The sequence below is a fragment of the Rhinichthys klamathensis genome, unplaced genomic scaffold (genome assembly GCF_029890125.1).
Source record: "Rhinichthys klamathensis goyatoka isolate OS25496 unplaced genomic scaffold, OSU_Roscu_1.1 h1tg000123l_1, whole genome shotgun sequence".
In the NCBI taxonomy this organism is placed as follows: domain Eukaryota; kingdom Metazoa; phylum Chordata; class Actinopteri; order Cypriniformes; family Leuciscidae; genus Rhinichthys; species Rhinichthys klamathensis.
The window spans coordinates 3,839,677-3,853,205 of NW_026606660.1; the positions used below are offsets into that span (position 1 = coordinate 3,839,677).

Sequence of the window (13,529 nt, forward strand, 5' to 3'; positions counted from 1 at the left end):
ATTCACATTTAGTGGATATATGCAGGGTGCGATTTGCGGGGGGGGGATGCGTGGGATTTCCCCCTTTCTGGTCAAAGTATCCCTGCCTCTGCTTAATTATTTTTATCCCCGGTGGGGATAAATTTATCCCCCTCTCAAAGTGATCAGTACTACTACACTAGTGGCGAGACGGATCACAAAACTTATCACGGGTCCGTGGTTTGAATAAAGTCAATTTTATTTTAAAATGCGCTCCTTCGGCTGGCTCTGGTATAGCGGCCGCAGCCTCTCTGTAATCACCTCTCTGCAGACTTGCTCAATGTCCCGCCCACGGCGCTATCTGATTGGTTACTCCTCACGAGTAATAGCCAATCAACACTTGCGAGACTGAGGCGTTTAGCGCGGCGCGGTAGACGCGAATTGACAGATCTGTCATCTGTCTTTTCTATCATTTCACTGTAGCTCAGCATCGCGATGTAACGTTAACGTTGTTACTTTAACAGCAGTACAACTGTTTCTACTGTGATGGTTTAACTTTGCAATCAATCCATGGTTCAGCAGACTGATAGAAGTAGCCTAGCCTAAACTAAGTAAAGCGATGTAATAATGTGAACTGTCAGTGCGATAGAACAATAAAATCCGAAATGGACCACCCACTGGAAAGCTGCGGATTTTCCCACAGGAAAGCAGAAAAAGACTGTTTTCCTAGTATGATGCAAAGGCCTACACTATAGCCTAGTTATGTTTAAGTTGACACTACGTTGTGCCATTTAATTTTGCCATTCATAAATAAGTGTTTTGACATGTCAAGCCGAGTGGCACTATCCAGGGTACTGGGAGGGGGATTTAATTATTGCGTGTTTTTTCGTTGTGCGTGATCACAGTTCATATAAGCTATTAGAGTAAAAATATTGCGTTAGGCTACTTCATGAGTTAATAAGAAAAAAGATTTTACAATTCCTGCAAATGCAAGTTCATGTTCTCATGATTTATTTTTATGAATAAAACTTTTTCAAAACACCCCCCCCTCTGTTTTTTTCACAAATCGCACCCTGGATATATGTGTTGCAAATTGACAGTTTCTATGCACCACCACTGCGGATCAAAACCTTTGACATTAGGGCTATAACGTATGACGATATATATAAAATGTCTATAGTTAGAGATTCTGCTATATCGTGGCATGTAAATATATAGCACTATTGACACTTCAGAGTGATGAAATGCATGAAGGAGAATATAAAGAGTGGACGTGCTTGATGTTAAAACAGTTATTAGCGCAATAAGTCAGCTGTGCTGTTAGTTTCTAGTAGGCATATCTGTGTATACTCTGTATCAGGTGGATTTCAGCTTGCATTTACATTGGTAGTTAAAAATCAAATGTTGCATCACAACACTTTAGATGAATTCTTCATTGCAATTAAAGTTTCTGAAATTCACATTGCATTACCTTTCATATCTATACAGCGATGCTTTCCAACTATTATCCACCTATTCCAATATGCGTCAATGGATGCTCACTAAAAGGGGAGTATGACAGTGCTTCAGCTTTATCAAGTGGACCTGATTGACACCTATAGAAGCCATTCACAAGAAGCTTTTGCTGATGTTTTGGGGGGGCTTATGCCTTTAAGTTTGGGAAGCTCTGACAATACAACATATTGGCTAATGAAAATGTAGGCCAGAAATTAAGATTGGAATTTAAACAGAGTACCACTGGTTAGTCAGAGCGAGAGGTCCGTTACCTGCAGGTAGTGGAAAGGATGACTGAGAGCCGTCTGAATGGATGTGCGAGGGGTGACATTGAGTCGCTGGCGCAGGACCCCTGAGGAACTGTAGTAGCACACTTCACTGAGTGGCTGGAGTTCTGCTGGAGTCAGGTATTCTCTGAACAGAGGCCCACAAACGTTTGGTGAGATAAGCACATAATTAAGCACACCACGCACATAGAGTTGTGTTGTCTCCTTACCGCACAAGGCTGTCGATAAACTCGATCACCTGGCTTCGAAGCACTTCATATGGATTCATTCTCTTTGTCCTTCGGGACTCTTTCCCGAGCAGCGTCTGCACATAGAATCATGTCAATAGTTCATTTGAAATCCACCAATACTATTTTTTCAAAGCTGAACCAAAGTACTTGATATATAGTATGGTCTGAGGACTAGTACTTAGTGTTGTCACGATACCAACATTTCAGTAGTCAGTACATATTAGGGCTGTGTATCACAAACAATGTCACGATACGATACGCATCACGATACTAAAGCCACGATACGATACGCATCATGATATGGATCAATTTGGAATTAAATTTTAGTTTAGTAACAGTAATATCTGTTTATTGAATAACCAGTGTTATAACAGTTGTGATAACTGAAAAACAATGAGTTAAATGAAATAATAAAATTGTCACAAAAAAGCTTAGAATGGCTCTTCCTTCTGCTTTTAAAGTCTCTGCCTCAATAACTGAATTGACAATTATAGTTGCTCAATGCTCAATGACTAAACCTAAAACATTCCATAAAAGCAAAAACTGTAACAACTTAAATTTAACTTTAGTTTTCTCAAACTCTTTTAAACACCTAGTATTTAACGGTTTGGTCTTAAGTGTTGGAATGTGCAGCAAACAAAGTAATTTCTTCACATTACATTGAAATTATTTTAAACGATTACATCTTCAGATTTGTATGCAGAAACAACAACTGATGGACATGCTCAGGGTTAAGAGTGAAACTCTCAGTGCAGAAGAGAGTGACAGCAGAACGTCTCGCTTTACTTTCTGCTTTCTGCTATAAAACCGGGGCATTGCCGTTTCTGTTCAAATCTGACGTGTTGGTATTGGGTAGCGGGGCTCACGCTCGTGAAACAATTGTCTGAAGTATTATTCTCGACAACGCTATATGGCCATAAATCCTGACATATGAAGCACATTAATGCATTTGTAATCTTTTGAGATCGATTTCAATCTTTGAATTAAATTGTAAAAAGTAGTGCAAGCACTTATTAATAGTTTAAAAATCGCTTAAATGTTTAAACTGGTAAGACTTGGTAAATGGTAAACTTCAGTCACGATGCAATGCTGGCCTGATTGTGCAAGTGACGATTCCGTCATGTCCCGACTCCTAAACGCGAGTGTGTAGTACCACCGCCTGCAGCGCTTGACGTTTGCCTTGTGGTGAGAGAGAAGACGAAGCACCGCTGAACACTCACGCTGTTTGTGAAATTGCGTTTCGCAGAAAGTTTTAAAATGACTGGATTCATTTACTAATACAACCTACATGCTAAAGTGAATCAATGTTTATGGGAATTTCATTCGGATTGTAAGGGGTGGTTTAAACCTTTTCTAATCTGTTCCATAGGACATTACGGTAACACTTGATCGGATTGAAAACTGAAACTGGAAAGTTCTGTGGACGTGCAATGACGTATCAATATAAATATTATGATAAATGATAAAAAATTAAGTCAGGATGGTTAGTATGCGGCAACAGCGGGAATCTCTGTATATTCATGCATTGTGCGCATGTTTTAAAGTCTGTGACACATCAACCCTATCACTTTATTTAGATTCATGTACAGTAAACGTCATGGTCATTCCGATTGAAACAAATGGTGTCCATTTAAACGTAGCTAGTAATTATAAACCAAACCAGCATCAATATTAAATACTTCATACTATCAGATAGTCAAATAAGTTTGGGACACTTAGTAAGGTTTTTTTGCAGCTAAATGAGGATAAAACAGAGGTTTTAACTCTAGGTTATCCTGTAAATTCCTCCCCTGCTCTGGAAGCCCAGTTAGATCCTCTCTCAACCAATGTACGCAAACAAAAACCTTGGGGTGATCTTTGACGCTTCACTATTTTTTGATGAACAAATTAGTGCTGTTATTAGAGGAATCTTTTTCTATTAGATCTTCTGTAAAGTTAAACAATCTTCTTTCAAGCAAAGATTTAGAAGTTGTGATTCATGCACTTGTAACATCACGATTAGATTATTGCAACTCTCTTTATTCTGGTCTCTTCAAATCTTCCTTATAACGATTGAAATTTGTTAAAAATGTGTCCGCAAGACTTTTGACTGGGTCTAAAAAGAGGGACAATATCTCCTCTGTGACTGTAATGTGTGTGTGACTAATGTGTGTGCGGGTGTGTAAATGTATTGTAATGTACAATGTAAAGTGACCTTGAGCTACAGAGAGGCGCTATATAAATAAAAACAACTTCTTTTGCCCCTATTTTAGCATCGCTCCACTGGCTTCCCATTAAATTCAGAGTTGATTTTAAAATCCTTATGGTTGTATTATTGTCCGGCCGTGCACCAAGGAATATTAGTGATCTTTGTGTGCTATACTGTCCTGCTAGGGCACTTAGATCTTCTAATCACTTGCTCTTAACTGTGTCACGGTGTCGCTACAAATTAAAGGGTGATCGGTAGGTTTGGGAATCGAACCTTTTAGTTGTTTTACTATGGTATTTTTAATCCACAGTTCCTTGCATAAGTGTTCTTTAGCCTGTTGATTTTTGTTCATGATATTCAGCTACAATTAAATGTTTTGCAATAAGACTAAATGTGAATGATATCTAAGTTTTTTTTTTACCATATTGAAATCGAAATAAGGAATCGATAAGAATCGGAATCGATAAGCAGAATCGAAATCGGAATCGTTAAAATTAAAACGATAGCCAACCCTAGTGATCGGGCCTTTTCTGTGGCCCGGCCCAAGCCTGCGAATGGTCTCCCCTATCATGTAAGGTCTGCTCTTAAATAGTATATTTATTCTTTAGCTTTTGGAAACCTGCGATTATTGTTTTTATTGTGTATACCTGCTTTGTACTCTGTGCATCACTTTGGATCAATCTATTTGTGTTTAAATGTGCTTTATAAATAAAAGTTGTTGTTGTTGTTTTACAGTAATTATATATATATATATATATATATATATATATATATATATATATAATATAATATATATATATATAATGAGTAATGTGTACATTTAAAAAGGGACAACCATTATTGATTATAGAAAGTGTATATCTATCTATATATATATATATAGATAGATATACACTTTCTATAATCAATAATGGTTGTCCCTTTTTAAATGTACACATTACTCATTACATCCATGTAAAACGTACTAGAAATTTTTTTCTAGTAAACTGGAATTTTCAAATTCCAGTTTAGTAATACTTTACCTTTTGAAGCTGAAAGAGATCTGTTCTTCTGTTCTTCTCCAAGACGACACCATCCCCAGTGCAATCTTCTGAAGTGACACCTGACAGGCAAAGCAATGCATTACTAAGGGTATTTACTGTACATCTAAGGATTCATTTTTTAATACACTCAATTCTTTGCAAATTATTGCAAATTATAAGCAACTCAGGCTGGCTTATTGCCACGCAAACTCTAAATAACCAAATACAGCAAAACAGAAGAACTCTTTAAAAAATTGTTTTATATATCTTAAAGATGTCGACAAGGAAATAAAAGTGCATTATTTGCATGCCCTGTTATTGCAGTAAAAACAACTGCTAGTTCTTAAAGACTAAATTGTCATTTTTGAAAATGAGCACGAACTACCGTGGAAACATGTTTATAGAATAAATTGCTTGATGTGATGTGTCTTCGAGTCATGTTGACTTGTAAACTCAGAAGAAAATATCAGCAGATCAATATTTTTGCACAGCATTTCAAATGTTGATCTGAAGAAGATTGGCATTAAAATTATTAATAAAATGAATCACATTTACTGACACAGTTTTGTTCCCAAAAATAAGACATTTCATATTCTTATCCAATTTCTCCAGAAGTGACTAGTTTGTTCTCTTGAACCCACTGAATGGAAAAGCAAATAGTTTGTGATATTCTGATTATTTCTATAAAATACGTTTGAAACTTGGATGGAAACAACACATACTGACTTACCCTCCAGCGCTTCTAATCTGCCAATAAAATCTTCCACTTGTTGCAGGACATTCTGCATTCTTTTGGTTTTGGCAGATTTAAGAATTTCAGCACACTTCTCTAAAGCTGCAACAAGCTCATCTTTTGCAAGAATCCTGGGGAGAAATAATCAAGAGTGACACTGAAACTGGAGCAATTCCTCCAATAAATACAGGAACCACTGAATCATAAAACTAAATAAAACAACAACAACATACATACACACACATCAGGTGTTTACATTCCAGCTTCTATGACTATGTTCATGGCAAGAGCCAGGTTTAGTAATTCAAAAAGAAAAATAAAGATGTTTAAGATTCAGTCGTTTTTTAACACAATTTAAAAGATTAATAGTACCCTTTTACTAAAAAAAAATCTCACTTGAGAGAAGTGAGTGAGGGTTTAGGAAGAGAAACAAGAAATTCCATGTGTAGTCCACCAGTGTTATAACTCATGGAATATTGTTAAAATTGTGGAAAATCAAGTGCTCGCAAAGCAGACAAAGCTTAATCCCAATTTATAGGCTCATATCCCTTTCACTCGGCACAAAACCAAACGTTTATATATTCGCAATGTAACAATTGGTTGCTAAACTATTATTTATTATGTAAACAAGGCTTTGTAATTCACTTATGACCCAATAACCCAATGCAGGTTGGAGGTAACCCATTGACACAGAAAATGTTTTTGCTGTTACCGTTTATGTCAGTGGAACGAAAAAAGCGCAAGGTCTATAGCAAGCAAGCAAGCAACTTTATTTATATAGCACATTTTTAAACAATAGACGTTGCCCCAAAGTGCTTTACAGAATAATAACATGAAAGTCATACAACAAAACAGACATACATTATTCCAAAGCTAAAGAAAATAAATACGTTTTTAAATAAGACTTAAAAGTTGTAATCGATGGAGCTGACCTCACATGGAATGGGAGACTATTCCAAAGTTTGGGACCTACCACGGAAAAAGCACGATCTCCTTTTGATTTTAAATTACAACGAGGTACCTTTAAAAGTCGTTGATCGGAGGACCTGAGAACTCTAAAAGGAGAGTAAGGAACTATAAGATCACTGATGTACTGGGGGGCAAGGCCTGACAATGCCTTGTAAACAAACGAGAGAATTTTAAAATCAATCCTAAATTTGACCGGAAGCCAATGTAGGGATTGCAGTACCGGAGTAATATGTTCTCTCTTTCGCACCCCCGTTAAAAGCCTTGCCGCTGCATTCTGCACTAACTGTAGGCGGACAAGCAGAGTCTGGGGGAGACCGATATATAAAGAATTGCAGTAGTCAAGCTTAGATGTAATAAAAGAATGAACTACAATTTCTAAATCCTCACTAGATAAAAAATGCTTTACTTTAGCAATTGATCTCAGGTTAAAAAAGCTTCCTTTGACAACAGCACCAATCTGTTTCTTAAAGTTAAATGATGAGTCCATGATTACCCCTAAACTCTTTACATGATTCTCAGTCTTTAGGGATAAAGAACCCAAATGATCAGGAAAGCAAGATGAGACGGGAGAGCCTACAATCAAAACCTCAGTTTTACTCTCATTCAATTGGAGAAAGCTGCTGGATAGCCAGAGTTTAATGTCACTGTAACATTCCTGTACTTTGTCCAACGAACAGGTATTATCTAGCCTCACAGGAAAGTAAAATTGGAGATTGTCTGCATAGCAATGATATGAAATGCTATACTTTCGAAAAACACTGCTTAAAGGAAGCATGTAGAGCGAAAACAGCAACGGTACCAAAATCGACCCCTGAGGGACACCACAAACTAAAGGGGCCAATGTGGAAGAGAAGTCTCCCAGATTCACAGCAACTGTCCTGCCTTTTAAATACGAAGCAAACCACTGAAGAGCTAAACCCTGCACACCAACCCAACACTCCAGACGATTGAGAAGAATTTCATGATCTATTGTTTCGAAGGCAGCGCTCAGATCCAATAAAACCAGAACAACATGTGATCCAGAATCCAATGATAATAATACATCATTAGTGACCTGGAGCAGTACCGATTCTGTACTATGACAGGTCCTAAAGCCTGACTGGAATATATCTAAAATATTATAAGTATTCAGATATGAATATAACTGTGAATAGACCACTTTCTCTAAAATGTTCGAAATAATAGGCAATTTAGAAATTGGCCTATAGTTGTGATATACTGTATGATCCAAGTTAGGTTTTTTTAACAAGGGATGAAGAATTGCATGTTTAAAACTATTAGGTACCACTCATTAGAGAACTGTTAATTATAGCTGTTAGGCTAGAACTCACAGTAGGAAAAACATCTTTAAAAAGATGAGTAGGTAGAACATCCAGTCTGCAGCTACCTCCATTCATTTTAGAGACAATATCTGCCAGCTGCGCTGGTGAAACTGGTTCAAAGTTAGAAAAAATATTAGACAGCGCAGGATTAATTAATGAACAGGAATGTACAGGTACTATTTCACTTCTGATCTTCTCAATTTTTTGAGTAAAAAACAATAAAAAAATCTTCACAAGTCTCTTGTGTGGCATCTCTCATAACATTCCTTGAGGGGTTTAAAATAGTGTCAAATTGTGTCAAATAGTACTTTTGGCCGATTTGCATTATCTGAAATTACCTTAGAGTAAAATTTCATTTTTTTCCTCTTTTACTACTTTCTGATAGTTAGCCAAAGAATTTCTTAATATCTCAGAGGAGACTTGAAGTTTATCTCTCTTCCACTTCCGTTCAGCTTTTCTACATTCTTGTCTAAGAGTGTGAGTTACATTATTTAGCCAAGGTTGAAAGGTTCCCTTGTGTTTCTTTAGTTTAAGAGGGGCAACACAATCTAAAATAGAAGTACATGACTTCGTAAAAACCTCAACCTGCACTTCAGTATCCTCTCCAAAGGCTTTGTCTGTAACATGCGATAAATACAATTCTGAAAAAAGGTTTGCAGTTGTAGAATTAATGGACCTAGCATAGTGTAAAGGCTGAGAAGACATTGGATGGATATAGGAACAAACAACATGAAATACCACTGAATAATGGTCAGAAATGCCTACATCTGAAACTTCCAGGTTTGATACAGAAATACCAAATGATAACACAAGATCTAATGTATGACCTTTCTTATGAGTAGGACCAGTAACATGTTGTATGAAATTAAAAGATTCAATAATAGAAAGAAATTCATTAACCAATGGCTTTGACGGGCAGCATAAATGAATATTAAAATCCCCAAGGACCAGAAGTTTATCACAGCAAGACACCAAACCAGAGAGAAAATCAGAGAATTGCTGGATGAAATCCTTATTTAGTTTGGGAGGTCTATATACCAAAGCACAGAAAAATGAATCCGCAGTATCAATCTTCAGTAACTGTGCCTCGAAACTCGGATATGTTTGTGTGGATAGTAGTCTGCATTTAAAAGTGCCTCGGAAAACAGTGGCAATCCCACCTCCTCGTCCCGAGGTCCGTGGAGAGTTCAAAAAGTCACAGCCTGGTGGTGTCAGCTCACCCAGAGCCATCTGATCGCCAGGATTCAACCAGGTCTCAGTAATAAACAGAAAGTCCTATAGATGCAGTTTATACAAGTTGAACTTCTTTTAACTTGAATGCCGCATTTTTAGAACGCCATTTTATGTGTTAGACACTGCAAAGACAAGTGCAACGGTCCAACACGTCCATCTAGTGCATGTTTACATAGAAAAAAAAAGGAAAAAGCAGTGCAGTAGAATGTAAAAACAGGTTCTTAATGTCTGTGTTTTAAGGGTTTTTTTCACACTGGGCGCGTTTGATACACTCCAAGTATGAGCGTGATAGTTCCCAGACCCGCAGTGTTGGTCTACTGGTCACACTCATTTGATTCTTTCAAACCCTGGAGCACGTACATTCATCTTACGTCATTACAAACGTGCACGGCGAATGATAGAAAACAGGAAGCTGGTCAATATATTGTCTTTTTTATTAATTTGGTGTTATTATGCGCAGCAGAGTAAACAACATTTGGGTTTACTGTATGTGTGTTGCATGAAGGCGGCTTTCTGCTGCTTACAAAGGGACTCTGAGGAGACAGTGGATTGAGACTGAGGCCCCATCCACTAGGGGTGGAACGGTACACGGAAGTCACGGTTCGGTTCATACCTCGGTTCAGACGTCACGGTTCGGTACGACTTCGGTACAATGGAGTGAATAGCAAAAAAAAAAATGCAGAAGGCTTTTTTATAAATGTCTTGTATTTTTTAAATAAGTTTTAGGCTATTAATAAAGGCATAGAACCAGTTTATTTGTAGTGCACTGACAGTAGTTTTATATAATTAGTTTATTAATTAAATTATTAAAAAGACCTTGAGATATGTTTGGTAATTGTACCTGAATGAATTTAAAATTAATTTGCTATTTCAGATCAATATATTTGTTTTCCTTCATTTTAATTAACCCTAACTTTATTCTCATCTGAATTATAAATAATTGATATCCGTATAAAATAATACTACCATTAAATCTTTTGTTAACAGTTGTAGGTTACAGTTTGATAAGAGTTTAGAGTGTGACAAAAGCACAATGTTGTGTTTTATTGCGAGTGAACACAAATATAAGTAAACAATTTGCAGTTTTAATGATGTCCTGTATGAAAAAAATGACGGAGTATGTTTTTATGTGTCCACTGTTCGATCGCCCGTGCCTCTCACACACACACAGTTCGATCGCGCGATTCGCACCCGCGCCTCTCTCTCTCGCGTGCACACACACACACAGTTCGATCGCGCGATTCGTGCCCGCACCTCTCTCGCGCGCGCGCGCACACACACACACACACACACACACACACACACAGTTAATCGCGCCTCTCTCTCTCTCTCTCTCGCGCACACACACACACACTCCAGCATTGCGATCTTGATCGTAGCCTGTTCATTGCTGCGTTCACAGTCACACCAAAAGCGAATAGAGCGAAATTTATCGCTATTTAAGAGTTTATTTTATTTGTACCGTGTATTCTCCGTGCAAATTCGTGCACCGAACCGTGACGCCCGTACCGTTTCGGTTCAATACGAATACATGTACCGTTCCACCCCTACCATCCACACTACTGCGTTTTAGTTTAGAAACGGATAATTAAAACGAATACGATCTCCGTCCACACCAGCGTTTTAGCTGCGTATTAGAATTGATCTCCGTCCACATTAAAACGACTGAAAACGCGGATCACGTGACCATTCACTAACACTGGGCATGCGCGTGCCGGTGTAAACACAACTTCATTGATAAAATTATCCCACCATGCTCTGGGTTAACCCCAAACCGACGCTCCATGTACGGTCAACGCCGCCGCTGCACACGGGAATTGTCACATCTCTCGAATAATAGCTTGACTCCGGCGCATGTAGGCAGTTATAGCGTTGTAAAATGCAGAATTTACAACAGCTGCCAGCAAAGATATACGCCATGACTGATGACACCCAATCATAGAGCCGAGCGTGAGCCTCTACTAAGTCATCGTTTCTAAAGTCCTCCGTCTTGACCCGTCTACACTAAAACGCCCTCCGGAGATTCAAAACGAAAAACGGCTCGGCAGCGTTTCTAAACTTCTCCGTTTTGGGTCTCCGTTTTTGCCGTTTTAGTGTGGACGGGAGGTGCAAACGTAGCAAAAGGTCTCCGTTTTTAAACGAAATCGCAGTAGTGTGGACGGGGCCTGAGCCCTTCATTTGCCGTTCTGATTGCACACGCTATGCGCGAATACACTGCATATGTCACTCTTGCTCTTATCCAAGGTAAATCATCATCACCACTGTCATCTCTGACATGTATTTTGATGAATGACATTGGATAAAATGCACGCACAGGTTATCTTTTAAAGGTTACATTTTATGCCCCTTTTCACAAGACGTAATATAAATCAATGGTGTCCCCAGAATGTGCCTGTGAAATTTCAGCTCAAAATATCCCCCAGATCATTTATTATATGCTTGTCAAATCTGCCCTTTAAATGCAAATGAACTGCTGCTCCCTGCCCCCGTTCAGAAGAGGGCGGATCCTTTACACAAGCTTCGGATACTCCGGCAATAACAAAACACGCCAATCTCACATCCAAAAACCTCAGAAATAACAGAAGCGGAGTGCAGCCTTACGGAGAGACTCAGGAAGAGGTTTCTTTTAGACGCACCTGGATGTTTCTGAATGGTTAGTGGATACATACATGTATGTAGTTGTTGTGGAGTTACATTGATTCATCTCATCGACTTGCATGTACCGTCATGTTTAACTTTTGCACAAGTTGACACAGTTCCCTGAGGTCTTTATAAGACAGCGGTGACATTTTTTGGTCAAATAGTGTTCTGTGCTCGTCTGTGCAGCAACGACAGAACAGTTTGCTTCTTTGCTCGAACTTTTGCCATTGCGTTAGAACTGGTTTCACTGTTGTCGTTTGCGAAACCAAACGGCGGCGCCGTGGGTGGAAACGTGCAGATCAAGGGGCGGTAATATTATAATAAGATCTCCTTCCTACGTCAGAAGGAGAGTAAAAACTAGGGTTGGGTATCGGTTGGGTTTTATCCGATTCCAGTACCTACTCGGTATTTTTTAAACGGTTCCGGTGCTTAAACGGTTCTTAAATCGGTACTTAAAGGCACACTGTGGAACTTTTCAACCTTTATAATATATTACCAAAACCCATTGAGATGGTACATCGACTTACAATAGGTTGAATGACACGTCTGCCGAAGCCTGAAGGTGTCTGTATCGCTTTTCCTAGCACTATGTAACTTCGGGGTTCGGGTAGGAACCCGAGCACAAAAAGAACTACAAAATTCGACCGCTTTACGGCATACGTCACTTCCCCCACCACCCACAACTTCCTCAGATTCTGACGTGAGTGCTCAACTCGCGTTTGATTGCCGTCTGTATGTTTTCGTCATGGCCGAACCAACAGCTACAAGGAAGAAGGCAAAGGTTTTGTCAGAGGACACTAAAAAAAAGAAAAAGGCATAGTGACAAATGAAAAGCCAGGACGAGGATCACCATTGGTCCAGCGTTCGCTCGCTGGCGTGAGCTACAGGAGGAGGATGGGTGCCCGACCGATGCTAACGCTTGCCTGCACACAAATGCCGTTTCCAAGGTGACACAGATAAATCAAATAAGCAGTGTAGTATTTTCTGGTATTCCGGCCACAGCCGATGGTGTTATGAGTGTAATAAAATGCCCACAGCCCATTGTTCATTTCTACACACAAACACAGCCCGCCACAGTGCAGGGCTCGCACAAATAAAATCGACTCATGTCAAATGTACATTAAATGTAGTGAACGTTCCCACGACTCAGTGCCCACAAACACTACACACAACATGTCCCACGGTTTCTGTAAAACGAAACCAACACACATAAGTTACAGTCAGCTCAGGCCGACGGTGATTTTAGTGCAGTAAATGTGCCCGGCCCGCCGTCCCGCGCCCACATTCACTCACAGACATGTTAGCACTAAGCCGCTCGCTCTCTCTCAGCAGACTGCTATAAGGGAATCGAGCGCGGCCAGGCTGCCCGCCTCAAACACTGCAAGCACACACAATCTAAAGACACGGGAAGCTGACCCACTGTCTATGGGCGGACCGGTTGACTTTTTGTTGA

The 13,529-nt window shown here is 39.1% G+C and overlaps 1 protein-coding gene across 1 annotated transcript in view; it reads right to left on the reverse strand.

Moving 5' to 3' along the window:
• Positions 1–13,529, reverse strand: part of orc3 (origin recognition complex, subunit 3) — a 46,298-nt gene that overhangs the window by 1,117 nt on the left and 31,652 nt on the right. Inside the window, exons 14-17 of the mRNA XM_056255917.1 lie at positions 5,910–6,043; positions 5,180–5,259; positions 1,949–2,043; positions 1,725–1,866 (exon numbers count right to left, since the gene is read on the reverse strand). Of these exons, the coding sequence (XP_056111892.1) occupies positions 1,725–1,866; positions 1,949–2,043; positions 5,180–5,259; positions 5,910–6,043 (451 nt within the window). The remainder of the gene's footprint in view (positions 1–1,724; positions 1,867–1,948; positions 2,044–5,179; positions 5,260–5,909; positions 6,044–13,529) is intronic.